Source organism: Thamnophis sirtalis, unplaced genomic scaffold (assembly GCF_051295495.1).
Source record: "Thamnophis sirtalis isolate CommonGarterSnake01/CBP01778 unplaced genomic scaffold, rThaSir2_p1.2 scaffold_5, whole genome shotgun sequence".
Classification (NCBI taxonomy): domain Eukaryota; kingdom Metazoa; phylum Chordata; class Lepidosauria; order Squamata; family Natricidae; genus Thamnophis; species Thamnophis sirtalis.
In genome coordinates, this window is record NW_028261385.1 from 138,188,956 (window position 1) to 138,205,236 (window position 16,281).

The 16,281-nt window shown below is 42.8% G+C and overlaps 1 protein-coding gene across 2 annotated transcripts in view; it reads right to left on the minus strand.

The window, feature by feature from the left end:
- KCNS3 (potassium voltage-gated channel modifier subfamily S member 3) overlaps positions 1-14,278 on the minus strand; it is a 29,885-nt gene extending 15,607 nt beyond the window's left edge. Inside the window, exons 1-2 of one of the 2 annotated variants that reach the window (XM_087715171.1) lie at positions 14,136-14,278; positions 9,853-11,375 (exon numbers count right to left, since the gene is read on the minus strand). In XM_087715171.1, the coding sequence (XP_087571297.1) occupies positions 9,853-11,326 (1,474 nt within the window). In that variant the 5' untranslated portion in view covers positions 11,327-11,375; positions 14,136-14,278. Of the gene's footprint in view, positions 1-9,838; positions 11,376-14,135 lie in introns of those variants that run through there. The other variant, XM_087715172.1, reaches the window with a different exon arrangement.
- Positions 14,279-16,281: the final 2,003 nt, after the last annotated feature.

Consider the following 16,281-nt stretch of genomic DNA (forward strand, 5'->3'; position numbering starts at 1 on the left):
GTTAAGGGTTAGATTTAGGGTTAGGTTAAGGGTTAGGTTTAGGGTTAGGTTTAGGGTTAGGTTTGGGGGGGTTAGGGTAAGGTTTTTGCTTTATTTTTACATTTTTCGATCACAGCGCGATGTTTTCGTCGCGCTGTGATGACGTCAAATGCGCGCTTTCGTCGAGCACGATTTTGTACTCCGCGGTTTTGTGGTGGAACCGTTAAAACTTCCAATCTGGATGCAGACAAGGCCATTATGAACAATGTTAACAATGTTAACCTTGAAGTTGTGATTGAGCAACATCGCAAAAGGCCTCAGGTGCTTCATCCCTAAGAGTTGAAAACAAGGAGATTTGCTTTTCTTCAGCTCTATAGATTAGGAAAGGCTTTTAAAATGGATGGATGGATGGAAGATAGATGATAGGTAGATAGAATGCACGCCCACATTGTGTGTGCATATATAATTGCCATCTTCTTTCAGCCACAATGAGGACAAAAACTGATAAATCTTGCACAATTAAGCACAGATGTATTCACTGCTTTCCTCTAAATTTAGAAACTGCAGCAGTGTGCGCAGTGATTTTTAGCCCTTGTTTTCAACATTTCAAGCTATCAGAAGTAAAGTGACTGTCTTCTATCTCCTGAAAACACTTCTGACTGCCATTTAATAGGCATTTATCTCAGTATAATTTCAGAGCTCCTCACAGCCCAAACAAAGGACATTATTTTATAGCAAGGAGACTCTGAATAGGACTAACTCATAGAACAGTACAAAGTGCAACTTTTTCAGCTCAAAGGGATGTTATCTGCGGAGATTACTGGGCAATGGCCAAAAATAAACAGGGCTCAAAAATTAGGCTTTTTGATGCTTAAAGATTATATTTTTTAGTGGAAGATTCCTTGCCTGGCTGGTCCCTGCAGGAAACACTGGGATCATTTTAGATCCGCTTGCACCCCAGTTCAGCAGATGCGTTTAGAATTTAGACAGTGGTGATATAAACGGCTGTCGTCATTAAAATGAAAAAGGCTATCAATGCTACACATGGATGGCAGATTTTTTAAAAGTTCCAATCTTATACATAGGATAACACAAGTCACATGGGGTGGAGCCAGAGGTGGTATTCTACTGGTTCGGACCGATTCGACCGAACCGGTAGCTGAAATCGTGGGCAGCCCCGCCCGCTTGCCGCAGATTTACGGCATCTCATTTAGGCTCATTTTTTAAGCAATAAGTGCATGCGCAGAAGGCTTAGCGCAGGTGGTGAGATTCAAATTTTTTTACCACCAGTTCTGTGGGCATGGCTTGGTGGGTGTGGTATGGCTTGGTGGGCATGGCTTGGTGGGCGTGGCAGGGGAAGGATACTGTAAAATCTCCATTCCCTCCACACTCCAGGGGAAGGTTACTGCAAAATCCCCATTTCCTCCTGATCAGCTGGGACTCGAGAAGCAGAGAATAAATGGGGCAGGGCCGCTTCTCCAGAACTGGTGATAACCTGCTGAATGCCACCTCTGCTTAGTGCATGCATGGAGGCAGTATGTGCGAGTGAAGCGAGCACGAATGCGCTCAGATTTTCGAACCAGTAGGGAAGGTTAAGTAAATATCACCCCTGGGTGGAGCACTTGCAATCTGTGGCTATGGGGATGAAAACACTGGCACTTTAATAGCATCTGGACTTCCACCTTCCTCCCCTAATGTAAAGGGTGTCCTCCTGTGGGGACATTGTGCTAACCTTCGTGCCCTATTTGCACAATGAGGAACGACACCATTCAAATCCTTATAAGCAGCCTATCATCTCTACTTCGGGAGCAGAGCGGAACAATTTGAAAGCAGCCCTGCGGAAAGGTCCTTAAAATCTAAGCAGGGATTTGAGGGTGGTGAGAACAAAATGTCTGGGTGTCAATCATCCCAGGGTCGGGTTTCATCGCATTCTTCATAGAATCTAGAGCTAGATGAAGATACTGCATAATGTATCAAGCCCGGGAGCTGAAAGGGTTCCATAACCACAGAGTACCCGATCCATTAATTACAGTACATATGCAACCTCACCACACAAAGGAAAATTTATCCCTAGTCAATATATATATAGAAGGCAACCACAAAGAATAGGGAACTAAGTAAGAGTTCGGGACAAATTCTATGGCGGAAATGGGGAAATGTTCGTAACTGGAGACTGCAGCTGACAATCCCGCTCTGTTCTCTTGGGTTCTTGGCATCAAAATCTGCATCTTTACTTTTCAAAACGACGATAAGCCACCTGAGTGTCAACACAGCTAATTTTAGTCTCTTCTTAAAAGGAATTTGGGTTTACCAATGGTGATCAAAGAGAACTCTTGAACTGGGAAGCAGATATACTCAAGATGCTTTTCTCAGGGGTGCAAAAACATTCTGGTGTGTATGCTACTACTAATATCTGCTACACATTTGCCCGCTCAGAGAGGGACTTTGGTATACCAGTTAATGACCTTGACTCTTTAGCCTTCTGGAGAATAGGTGCAACCTGGCTTTTCCACACAATCTTTGGTGATTAAAGGTAAAGGTTCCCCTCACACATATGTGCTAGTCATTCCTGACTCTAGGGGGCGGTGCTCATCTCCGTTTCAAAGCCGAAGAGCCAGGGCTGTCCGAAGACGTCTCTGTGGTCATGTGGTCGGCATGACTAAACACCGAAGGCGCTGTTATCTTCCCACCAAAGGTGGTCCCTATTTTTCTACTTGCATTTTTACATGCTTTTGAACTGCTAGGTTGGCAGAAGCTGAGACAAGTAACAGGCGCTCACTCCGTTATGTCAGTCCGTTACGCGGTGCTAGGGATTTGAACCGCCGAACTGCCGACCTTCTGATCAACAAGCTCAGTGTCTTAGCCACTGAGCCACCGCATCCCCGGAGCAAATTTGTGCTGTTATGGTTTGTTATTGCTTCCAGAATTTTTTTTTAAAAAAATCTACTATGTTTTGTATTGCGCTTGGTTGTGTACACAACTTGGAACCGCTGAAGCAAAAAGGTAATATGTAAGTGTGTGTGTGTGTGTGTGTGTGTGCGTGTGTGTGCGTGTGTGCGTGTCCCTGTGCATAAGGGGCAGAGGATAAAAGAGAAAAAATATAGCAACATTTACTGCACATATGCAGTATGCAATATGCTGACTCTCTGTAAACCGCTTAGAGAGGCCTGGAAGGCCTATGAAGCGGTATATAAGTCTACTGCTATTGCTATTGCTATTGCATAACAAAACCTTATTTTCTTGACATTCAGTTTCAAAGAGACTGTAATTTGAAAGTAGGAAAGGGAGTCTTTCCTACTTTCAAATTACAGAGATAGCGGTGTCTTTAAAAGAAAGCCTAGCAGAACTGAAATAATTGCCGATGAGGCACCAATTCTATCATAATTTACTCCTAAGTATGTTTTTCCTATTGCTTAATGAGATAAATGTGGCTCTGTTCAATGAGTGAGTTAGCATGAGCTCAAAAGATAAATAACTTTTACTAGCGTATCCAATTCCCAAAGCAATTACTTATCACTGGCTAAAAATGGTGAAAAACAGTATTTTTGGATACTTTCCAATGTGGTATCATCTCCCATTCTCTCAAAACCTTATATTGCAGTCTTAAAACCCTTAATAAATAAAGCCTCACTGTGGCGGACCTCTAGAGAGATGAAGATACTTCAAATCTCATGCAGTACTCAACAAGTAACATTAATGAAAAGGGGGGGGGGGGGAAATAGCATTAAATATTTGTTTAAGATAAACTTGAAATAGGGATGTACTTTGAATTTTGGCTTTGAATTTGAAGCCAAAAAGATGCTTTAGGGTAGGTTTGGATGTTCAGACCATATTTCCAACACCTCTTTAATCTTTCCCTGGACTCAACAGGAATCACACAAATCACAGAAAAAATATACAGTTAGGTTCAGGAGGAGCCAACAGAGAGCAACAGGGCACTATGGAGCAAGCAGGAACGCACTGTTGTTGCCACTTAACTTAGCTGCATGATTTCTCCGGAGAGCCCAGCTTCCAGGTTCAAAGAAGACACATAAATGCCTCGTAAAAAGACAAGGGACCGTGAACAATAGTTGATAATAATATCACGGTACGGGCTGAGTGTAGCAATATCCTAGGCTGGAGCCTCGTCTGCCAGCAAATTCCCCATCCTTTCCATGGAAATGCAAAAGTGTTTCGCTATTTAGCAATGGATTGATTTATTAATAGGATTGAAGACATCTGAAGCCTTTCCTATAAAAACAAACTTTTTTTACAGTAGTCACAGACCCGTATAAAGTTGTAGATGACAACCAGATTGAGCCCGAGGGAGGAATCAAACCGTCATCAGTCATGAGTCCCTTCGTGCCCACAAGAGATCTAAGTCCAGCCCACCATGAATTCCTTATCTACCACCAATTTGCTTGGATCATTAGTAGTTCAGATCCCTATAGAGAGCTTACACTTGCAATAAATCTTTATACCCATTTGAACTGTCTCGATCTCCTGATTTCCCTGATGCTTGACAGCAGTTTTTCAAAATAATGTACATGTATGTATGTATGTATGTGTATGTGTATGTATATGCATGTATGTATGTATGTGTGTGTGTGTGTGTATGTATGTATGTATGTATGTATGTGTATTCGAATCCCAGTAAGGGTATGGCTAGCTGATGAGAGCTAAATAGCTTGAAATAGATCTATACTAGTCTCCCTTCATTTATTTATCAGCACAAATACAACACACACACACACACACACGCACGTATATGTATATGTATGTGTGTGTATGTATACGTATATGTGTATATGTGTATATGTGTATATGTGTATATGTGTATATGTGTATATGTGTATATGTGTATATGTGTATATGTATATATGTATATATGTATATATGTATATATGTATATATGTATATATGTATATATGTATATATGTATATATGTATATATGTATATATGTATATATGTATATATGTATATATGTATATATGTATATATGTATATATGTATATATGTATATATGTATATATGTATATATGTATATATGTTTTTGGTTATTCGGGTTTTCTCCCGCGTAAAATTGGAAGTGTCTTGGCGACGTTTCAACAAAGTCTCATTCGCCATCTTCAGGCTTCGTGCTTTCAGGAGCAATGTGAGATCTCAGCTGTTTCTTCCTTTTAACTGCCAGTGGGGGTTTGAGCTGATTGGGTGGGAGCTTGGCTGGGTTCTGATTGGTTGGGGGTTTGTGTTTCCCCTCCAATTTTACGCGGGAGAAAACCCGAATAACCAAAGACCTACATACTAACACCCGCGAAAACCTCAGAAAACAAATATATGTATGTATGTATGTATGTATGTATGTATGTATGTATGTATGTATGTATGTATGTATGTATTCGTTTAAGCAATACTATTAATAAAACGTAATAAAAATATAAACAGAACTAAAGGTAAAGGTTCTCCTTGCACATATGTGCTAGTCATTCCCCACTCTACGGGGTGGTACTCATCTCCATTTCAAAGCCAAAGAGCCAGCGCTGTCCGAAGACGTCTCTGTGGTCATGTGGCCGGCATGACTAAACACGAAAGGCACACAGAATACTATTACCTTCCCACCAAAGGTGGATCCTGTTTTTCTACTTGCATTTTTACATGCTTTTGAACTGCTAGATTGGCAGAAGCTGGGACAAGTAACAGGAGTTCAGTCCGTTATGCGGTGCTAAGGATTCGAACTGCCGACATTTCTGATCGACAAGCTCAGTGTCTTAGCCACTGAGCCACCGCACCCCTAAACAGAACTAAGATACAACAATTAATGATTCTACTTAATCATTTTCCTCAGGCTCTTTTGAAAAGTATTCTCAAGTGTATACAGTAAGCTTCTACAATGAATATTACTGCAGGAGACTTCTGATTTATTAATTCCATTGGATAAAACGACTTTTAATCCTAAAAGTTCAAAGACAACAGAAAGAGAAAGGGATCTTAAAAAAGTGAGCACAATGCAGGATGTAGCTGACTTTTTTAATGATTTTCACTTCATTGCGATTAAATGACTGATAATGCTAAGAGGCATACCCAACGGATCCTTTCACATCAGCCACAGGGATTTTTTATAAACCCTGTTAAATTACACAAATTGCAGAATGTGGTTACTTAGGCCTTTTAAAAAGAGAGCATCAGGGAACAAGAGGATCAAAAAAGAGGTAATGGTTTTATAAAAGCTATCAATTCCTCTGAAAGGACTTTCTCCAGATTTCTAATAGATTTCAGTCTTTTTCAACATCTGCTGGAGGAAGCCGAGGACATTATGGATAAATGCTGGGAATAAACACCCAATGAATTGCGACATTCAAGAAGCCAGTGTTATTGCACCACTTTTCTCAATCAAATTTCCCAAACTCACTTTAAAAAAAAAAGAAAAACCGAAAGGGTTTTTTGCATTTTCAGACTGACAGACCAGCCGAGTGAACAAAAAGCAGGGAAACGACGAACTGCTTTCATAAACTGAACCACTTCCAGTGAACCATTTACAACTTCCATCTGTTCGTGCTGTACAAAACAACCTTAAAAGTTGCATCCACAAAATAAATATAATGAAACCCGTATTTCATCTGCATTTCAAAAGCAAGGCTTGCCTCTAAAATAGCAGGAAAGATCCCTGCAGCAGATGATTATTACAATCTAAAGTACAAAAAGGGATAAAGGCATAATTTGGAAGGGGCCTCAAAAGCCATCTACCTTGGTTCTCAATCTTGCTTCTAATATTAAGGGTTGACTAAGACTTACTCCTTTGTAAGTGAGAAGTGAGTTCTGTGTCTAGGCTCTATATCAGTGTTTCTCAACCTTGGCGACTTTAAGTCCTGTGGACTTCAACTTCCAGAATTCCCCAGCCAGCTGTGCGCTTAGAAAATGTGGCTAAATAGGATGGCACAGAGCCGGCAGGGGTGAATGGGACCACCCGCAGAGCGCCACTACCGGTTCACCTGAACCAGTCCGACCCGGCTGAATACCACCTCTGGATCCAGAGTAGTAAAAGAGGCACAACTGAGCTTCATCAATAAAAGAAAGAGGTCAGCCTCAAAACTCCTATAGTCTCCTGTTCTCTCCCCAGGTTCTTCTTATCACATAAGAAGGTCAGGTTGGGCAGCTATTCTATGTGGCTAGGTAGCAGGGGTGGGTTTCTCGCCCCGTTCCAACCGGTTGGAGGAGGATCACGCAGGCGCTGTATGCGTCCTGCGCATGCGTGGAAGCGCAGAACTCGTCAAAACTGGGTAAGGAGCGCAGGCGCGCGGGTGGGCCCTTCGCCGTTCCCGGAAGTTACTTACTTCCGGGTTCACCGACCAACCGGTTCGCAGGGACCGCTGCGAACCGGTTGAAACCCACCCCTGCTAGGTAGCCACTGGGACTCTCAGTAAGGCTGTCTGGATGAACTGCCTTTCCACTACCCATGTAATTGGCACTATTGTACTGCAAATACCGCTGCTACCATTCCATTCTTTTCTGGTCCTGGAGCCACAGCTGGCAACTTGCGATACCTGGTCAACAGTAGGCAATGGGCTACCTAGAATCTGACAAGCAACTCTGCCTTTATGGGCTGCGTTGTGACATACAGTAGTGACAACAGCAGCTGCTCTATTACTAGGAGGAAGTAGGAAGGATGCAAACATGGAGACCAGAACCTGGACCAATGGTGGAATTGGTCATTATTGCGTAGAAATGTAAATATTGACTTCATGGGAGCTCTTCCATGAGCTCATTATTCTTCCTGAGCAACCAAAGCCAAACAATAGCAATAGCAATAGCAGTTAGACTTATATACCGCTTCATAGGGCTTTCAGCCCTCTCTAAGCGGTTTACAGAGTCAGCATATTGCCCCCAACAATCCGGGTCCTCATTTTACCCACCTCGGAAGGATGGAAGGCTGAGTCAACCCTGAGCCGGTGAGATTTGAACCGCTGAACTGCTGATCTAGCAGTAGCCTGCAGTGCTGCATTTAACCACTGCGCCACCTCGGCTCTTGGTTGCCAAGGATTATTCTATTCTCCCCAGTAGCCAAGGCAGAAATAGCCATGGAAGACCAGATTCACGTGAATGGATGGAAAGGTGAGGTTTTAAGGAGAGGTCAAGAACATAGTTACATAGTTCTGCTCTGCTGATTCAAAGGACACTATGTGGTTTATTCTCAGTAATCATGAGACTTTGATTTGGATCCTACTTTTTGGTAAACAAACTATGGCTTTGAGGATCCTCATAGCGACCTTATGTAAAAATTTCCAGGTCAGTGAAATGACAACCTGACGCTCCCATCGTTACCACAATCTGATGCGCAAGAAAGCAGATTCAAACAGCATAACAGAAGCCTAAGGGGCTGCTTAGGAGGTATAATGTATTAATCTCTCATGGTCAGGCATGCAAGTTTGATGTCCACATCTCGCAAGATAAATGTGAAGCTATACACTGCATTTTATAAATGGCAAAGGTGGGTTCCTGCCAGTTTGCACCAGTTCGGTTAGAAAACCGAACCAGTTAGAAAAGGTTCCACCAGAAAGCAGGCCACACCTACAGAAGAGGTTCCAAAACATTTTGAAACCCACCACTGACACACACACACACACAGAGACAGACAGACAGACTCACACAGAGAGAGAAAGAGAAAGAAAGTAAGAATGAAAGAAAAAAAGAAAGAAAAAGTGAGAGAGAGATGAAAGAAAAAAGGAAAAAGGGACAGGGAGACAAAAGGAAGGAGAGAGAGAGAGAGAGAGAGAGAGAGAAAGAGAGAGAGAGAGAAAGAAAGAAAGAAAGAAAGAAAGAAAGAAAGAAAGAAAGAAAGAAAGAAAGAAAGAAAGAAAGAAAACACATGGCCAGCAAGCCACTCCCACAAGGTCACATGGCCGGCAAGCCACTCCCACAAAGGAGACCACACCCACAGAGTAGGTTTGAGAAAATTTTGAAACCCACCACTGATAAATGGGAAGCAGAGATGAAACCTATCTCTTCAGTTGGGGTTGCTGATTAACACCTGACGCTTTTGTAAGTTTAAGGAAACCTAACAAAGGTATCCCTATGGAGGTTCTCAGCCATCCAGGTCATGGTTGTCCCAAAGGTGCATTTTTCAAGAGGCAACTGGACTTTCTGGTTTTTCTTTAAAGATTTTTGGCTTCTCATCCAAGAAGCTTCTTCAGCTCTGGCTGGATGGTAGGGAAGAAATCCTTCCAGAATGGACGGTGCCTCTTGGAAAAGCGCCTTTGGGACTAACAGAAGTATGGCTGAAGCCTCTCTATGGAACAGGAGTTTCTGTGCTAGCAGGCACCCATGATTGACGTTAAGAGCAACTGTAACCCACATTAGCAGGTTTTCATCTCTACTTTCCCAAGAATATCTGCATCTTAGAATTCCACCTCACTGGGGCACACAATTCCTACTTGCACACAATTCTCCCTTTCTCTGGAGACCTCAATTTAATACATGTAAGTCAGAGGTGGGTTGCTGCCAGTTCGGCCCGGTTTGGCCAAACTGGTAGTGGGGGCGGCGGGAGGCTCCACCCACCTGCCCACGCTTCTGTGCATGCACAGAAACATTGCGCTCGTGTGCACGAGCGAACTGGTAGTAAACGGGTTAGCAACCCACCACTGATTTTAAGTCCAGAAACAAGCATTCAACCCCTTTTTCCTATGTCATGTCAAAAGCTAAACCACCATCTGTCTATCCTTAAGCCTCATCTAAACAGTAAAGAATGTGCGACATCTTCAGAGCAAAGAATGCCCTAATATGGCAGAGAGTTAAACACCCTGAGATTTAAGTGGTCTTTATAAAAAAGCTGTGCTGATATTAGAAGGAAACCGTAAAAGAAATAGAGAGAGAGAGAGATTCAACTCATTTTCCTGTACCATTCTGCAAAGATGTTGCGTTATAAACATCATCAAGATCTTGGATACTGGAAGCATCGGTTGAATCTTGATCGTTGGCTACAATTCCTATGGAAGAAAGGCTAGAAATAAAGGAGTGCATCCTTTTTGCATAAATATCCCTAATGTTAAAATAAGGGAGATCGTTTGTCTTTTCCTTGGGAGTGTTGTCGCACTGATCTGTATCAATATCCTTCTGCTTCTGATAGTATTTCGAAAACTTGTTGAAAATGATAGTGATGGGAAGAGCGACCACCAATATTCCACAGATAATGCAGCTTGTGCCAATGATCTTTCCCCCAAGGGTGACTGGGAAGGTATCCCCATAGCCAACGGTAGTCATGCTGATTGTGGCCCACCACCAGCAAATAGGGATATTACTCAGCTCTGAACTGTCACTATCTTTTTCCACTGAGTAGACCAGAACAGAAAAAATAGAGATCCCAACGGCCAAGAACAAAAGCAGGAGTCCAACTTCATGATAGCTGTGCCTTAAGGTTGCCCCCAAAGACCTCAATCCAACAGAATGCCGTGCTAGTTTCAATATTCGGAATATCCTCATTAAGCGCAGGATTTGAACCACCTTCCCCATGTTTTCAATATCTTCGCTTTCCTCGTCTTTGGTGTCGACAGCCAAAGTGGCATAAAATGGAATGATCGATACAAAGTCAATGATGTTCAGCGGGTTCTTCCAGAACTTCTTCTGACTTGGAGCAGCAGCTAACCTGATTATAAGCTCAGAGGTGAACCAGATGATGCATATCAGCTCCACAACATCCAGGATTGGGTTTTCAACCTCTTTGTCATTGACACCCACCTTCTGGAACTCTGGCATGCTGTGAATGCACATAGTCACAATAGATGCTAGGACCACACTTAAGGAAGACACGGCAATCAGTTTGGCTGATAAACAAGACGCAGGGTTCTCCATTCGGATCCATATTTTCTTGCGCAACTCTCCAAGCCACTGTTGATCAAACTTCTCGAGCTCCTTCTCAAAGATGGAAGAGGTCTCATCATCAGAAGAATCTAGACTCCCACCTGGGCTTCTCTGATCCCATTCTCTATCAGGACATTCTTCTTTTCTCTCTTGGTACCAACCGCTGCAACACGCATCAATGAAGAGTTCGTTAATCCCCCAGTACTCTATTTCCTGGCAAAAGGAGAAGACACAAAGTTCTTCCATAACATGGAGTTTACCTGTGTAATAAAAATTCAGCACGTATCTGAACAAAGAAGGGTTCCTATCAAAGTAATATTCCTTGTCTGCCACACTGTAGTCATCACAAAGTTCCAGAATTGCCTCTTCTGAATGGCACCTGAGTAGCTTCCCGAGCCTTGTGTGAGGAAATTTGAGCAGTGTGCTTTGACCAATGGACTGTTTAAAACCACCAACATTCAAGTTGACCAGCTCCTCATCTTGTCCTGGTCTGTGGAAGAATTCACCATACACCATTTTGATCACTGTGAGCTCTGCTTGCAAGGCACATAATATTACACTGCACCTAAAAAGGCAACACAAAAACACAGGCTGGTGACCCAATCTAGTCTAGTGTTCATTACAACGGTTTAAAACAGGAGGAGGAAAATTATGAACAATACTAAATATCATGAATGAAGGCAAACGATGTTGCAGGTTCCAAGCTAGGTCAGTCACTGGAACTAGCAGTTTTGTCTTCAGAGTTTTTGGATTCATGCTGGACCAGTGGTGGGATTCAGCCAGTTCGCAGCTATTCGGGAGAACCGGTTGGTAACTTTCTAAGGGTTCACCGACAAAAGGGCGAACGCCAAAACCGCGCCCGACTAAACCGTGTCACTGACGTTATCAACAGGGCGACAACAGCGTGGAGACAGAAGCACGCTGTAAACCCTAAACCTAAACTTAACCCCTAACCCTAAACGTAACCCTAAACCTAATCCTAAACCTAACCCTAAACCTAATCCTAAACCTAACTATTAATCTAACCCTAACCCTAACCCTTAACCTAACCCTAAACCTAACCCTTAACCTAATCCTAAACCTAAACCTAACCCTAACCCTTAACCTAACCCTAAACTTAACCCTTACCTTAAGTTAAATCGACTTTCTTTCGACGAGCTATTTAAAGCGCCCTTCTTTCTCCGCACTGGCTGTTGTCACCGCGTTGATGACATCAGTGACGCGGTTTAGTCGGGCGTGGTTTTGTCGTTCGCCCTTTTGTCAGGTCACGCTTTCTAAGTAGTTCAGAGAACTGGTTGTTGGAATAAATCTTTTTTTTCCCACTTTACAGGTCTAATCCTGTAAGGAAGGCAGGAAGGAAACATTCTGGTGTTGTTTCTAGCTTAATCTTTATTTCCCTGCTTACAGAAACTGCCTCTCCGGTTAGCCCTTATTACATTGTAACAGCTAAGGCAAAGCGCCCATCAACCTGAGTGACGTTGAGTTGACCATGCCTACCCAGTAACATGACCACCAAGCCCTACCTACCCCTCTGGTCATTAGGGCAGAGAACCGGTTGTTAAATTATTTGAATCCCACCACTGTGCTGGACCCATCCTCAAGGAACTTCTCTCTAGCAGAACATATTCCGGTAGAGAGAAGTTCCCCCAGGAATGGGCTCCATCATGAGTTTGAAAACTCAAAAGACTCAATTTCTGGTTCTGTTGACCGAACCATATTGGATCTTGCAGTACTAAATGTTTTCAATGAAGTGCTTTAAATTACTTAAAAGACAGTTAATTAGATCAGAAGTAGCAAATCTGTATACAATAAAGAATGCCTCACAAATCTGTATACAATAAAGAATGCCTCACACTTTCTTTCCTTTTCCATCAACCCAGCTATCTAAAAATACAAAATAGTAGCTTTATTGCTCTCACAGTTGTTTCACTTGAATTAATCTTTCGGATAATTAAAACCTTTTTTTTCCAGGCAAACTTATTTTTCCTTTTCTCACGAGGAAAAAAAGCCCAGAATGGATTTTGGTTCCTGATCTGTTCTAGTTCTAACTCTTGTCATTTTATTTGAAAGAACAGATCTGCAATTTGGACGATTCCCAGTTATTGCTAGATTGACAGGTGGATGCCATGGCCAGGATATCTGGAGCAAGAGGCCTTAATAACTCACACTCGCCACACCTAGAACGCATTACTGCAACATGTTCTAAGTATAGTGTTGCCTTTATTGTCATTGTACGTCATGTATACAATGAAATTGGAATGTGAGGTTGTTTGGAAATCCATCTGGAAACTGCTGCTGCTGCCCAGTGCAGATACCCACATGTGGTGGGTGAGAACCATATAATGCTTGTGTTGTGGGCACTGGATGAGTTTCATGTAGGATTTCAGGGAGAATCCAAAAGGCCAAAGGTAACCTTTAAAAGCTAGAAGGCTTGGCTCTCAGGTATCTTCAGGACTGCCTCCCCCACATGAAACTGGTTTGTCCCATATGAACATGCTTAGGATTTAGCAATAGCAATAGCAGTAGACTTATATACCGCTTCATAGGGCTTTCAGCCCTCTCTAAGCGGTTTACAGAGAGTCAGCATATTGCCCCCAACAATCTGGGTCCTCATTTTACCCACCTCGGAAGGATGGAAGGCTGAGTCAACCCTGAGCCAGTGAGATTTGAACCGCTGAACTGCTGATCTAGCAGTAGCCTGCAGTGCTGCATTTAACCACTGCGCCACCTTGGCTCTTTGGGTTCCAAAGAAGAGAATATATAAATATGCAGTTCGGGGTTGAACTGTGGAGTCCTCGGTGTCCTCTGAGATTGGTTGTTCGCTTACAGATGTTTCATTACCCAATTAGGTAACGTCATCAATGACTTGTGTGGGTGTATGAATAATAGATATAGCAATAGCACTTAGCAATAGCAGTTAAGACTTATATACCGCTTCATAGGGCTTTCAGCCCCCTCTAAGCCGTTTACAGAGTCAGCCTACTGCCCCCAACAACAACCCGGGTCCTCATTTTACCCACCTCAGAAGGATGGAAGGCTGAATCAACCCTGAGCCGATGAGATTTGAACAGCTGAACTGCAGATAACAGTCAGCTGAAGTGGCTGCAGTACAGCACTCTAACCAATGCGCCACCTCGGCTCTTATATGATTGATAGATATGATTTTATAATCTGCAAAGGCTTGTTTTTAGCATCCATTTATCTCTCCTATTATTTGTTTTTGATATGAAACTGGTTATGTGATCATGTCCAGTTTAATATCTCTCTCTCATTTATCTCTCCTTTTTCCCCTCCGTTTTCTGACAATCCTCATTTTGCTACTTACCAGGAAAGATAAAAAGTCTCTTCTTAAAGCATTTGCCAGTTCCAGAAGCATTTCCTACTGCAGCAGATTGTATCTACAAGCATTCAGGTGCTGCAACTAAACCAGAACTGAAATGGCTTTCAAGCTGCCAAAATTCTGCACGTTCCAAAACATTCAAAGATACCTAAAGGCAAAAAAACAAAACAAACAGGTCATGATTATTTTATTATCCACGCAGCTTTTAAGACAAGTGGTGATGAAAGCAATGTTGATCAGAAAAAAGAGAGATATAAGAAATGTGGTTACAAAAGATTTTTGTTAGAGGTTTTCATGACCTCTGAATTGATCCATGGTTGCCATCGGGGCCATAAACTGTTGAGCTGCTTCCAACACTCAATTCCCACATAAGGCCAAGCCAGTGGTGGGTTTCAATTTTTTTTAGAACCTCTTCTGTGGGTGTGGCCTGCTTTGTGGGAGTGGCTTGCTGGCCATGTGACCGAGTAGGAGTGGCTTGCCAGCCATGTGACCGAGTAGGAGTGGCTTGTCAGTCATGCGACTGGGTGGGCGCGGCCAACTTGTAAAATGTGGTGAAGCTCACTTAACAATGCTCTTGCTTAGCAACCAAATTGTGGGCTCAGAAACTCTGGCATTTGAAGCACGCAAGTCTTAAAGCTGTCAAGTTAGAAGACCCTTGCACCCCTAACCCTTTAGAAAAAAAACCAGGGGTGTTCAAACTTGACAGCTTTAAGACTTGTGGACTTCAGCTCCCAGAATTCCTCCTCCAGTCATGTTGGCTCAGGAACTCTGGCATTGAAGTGTGCAAGTCTTAAAGCTGTCAAGTTACAAGACCCTTGCACCCCTAACCCTTTAGAAAAAAAACCCCAGGGGTGTTCAAACTTGACAGCTTTAAGATTTTAAGATTTAGATAGGACTCTTAGAGGTGGGTGGGGCGATTGGTGAGCTAGCCAATCAGTGAGCGGCGGGCAGGGCAAGCATGGTGCAGACGGATGGGGAGTGGGAGCTGGAACCGGTTCTAAATGGCACAGTAGATTTGTGGAACCTCTTCTATAGAAGAGGTTAGAACTGGCAGGAACCCACCCCTGGGCCAAGCCGAAATTACTTAAGATTATCAATCACAAGATCCGGCACCAAATCGGGCAGGAATGTCACAGCACAGCAGGGAAACCAGTACAGCAGAGGTGGGTTCCTATCAGTTTGGCCCGGTTTGGCCGAGTAGGTAGTAACTCGGCTGCCCACGCACTCGAACCGATTCTATTTAGGCGGCGCCATCTTTATTTTTGCTTCTGCGCATGCGCAGAACAATCTCCTTTGCAGAAATGTATTTTTCCCTTTTTCTTACATTCTGCGCATACACAGACCTTTTTAGATGTAAATGCGCATGCGCCGAACTGGCATTAATGCCAGTAGCAACCCACCTCTGCAGTACAGCCATAACAAACCCAAATAATCCCTAAATCCAAGTTCAACCACAGGTTCTCACTTCTATGTATCTGCAGTGCAGATCCTCTGGAAGCCGTGATTTGATGGTTGAGGTTTTGTGGTCCAAATGGAGCGAGTGAGAAGCGTTTTCTCTCTACTTCCGGGTTTCCTCGTGCAATCTGTGGTTTTACTAGCTGACTCAGACTTCCATATGCTCTTTCTCTGCATAGCATAATCCTTACTTAAGGCTCAAAAATCCTAATTCCTACCTAGGGACTAGAAAACCCTTCACGTTTAAAAATTTAAAATTATTTTATTCATTTACAGGTAAATTTTGTACATTGCTATATTTTAATAAGCTTGAAATTATGATGTCTCTGGACATTCTTTTTAAATAAACAGCTAGGATTATAAAGATTTTTCATAGGCACAAAGCACCAAGTAACCCCTGTGGTGATTGTGTGTGTATATGTGTATGTTTGCATACACAAACACACATACGCAACCCCCACATATATACATTTACACATATATATGCTATTGACTAATATAGGAGTCACATTTCCTACAGCCACATCTAGATAGCAATAGCAATAGCAGTTAGACTTATATACCGCTTCATAGGGCGTTCAGCCCTCTCTAAGCGGTTTACAGAGTCAGCATATTGCCCCCAACAATCCATGTCCTCATTTTACCCACCTCGGAAGGATGGAAGGCTGAGTCAACC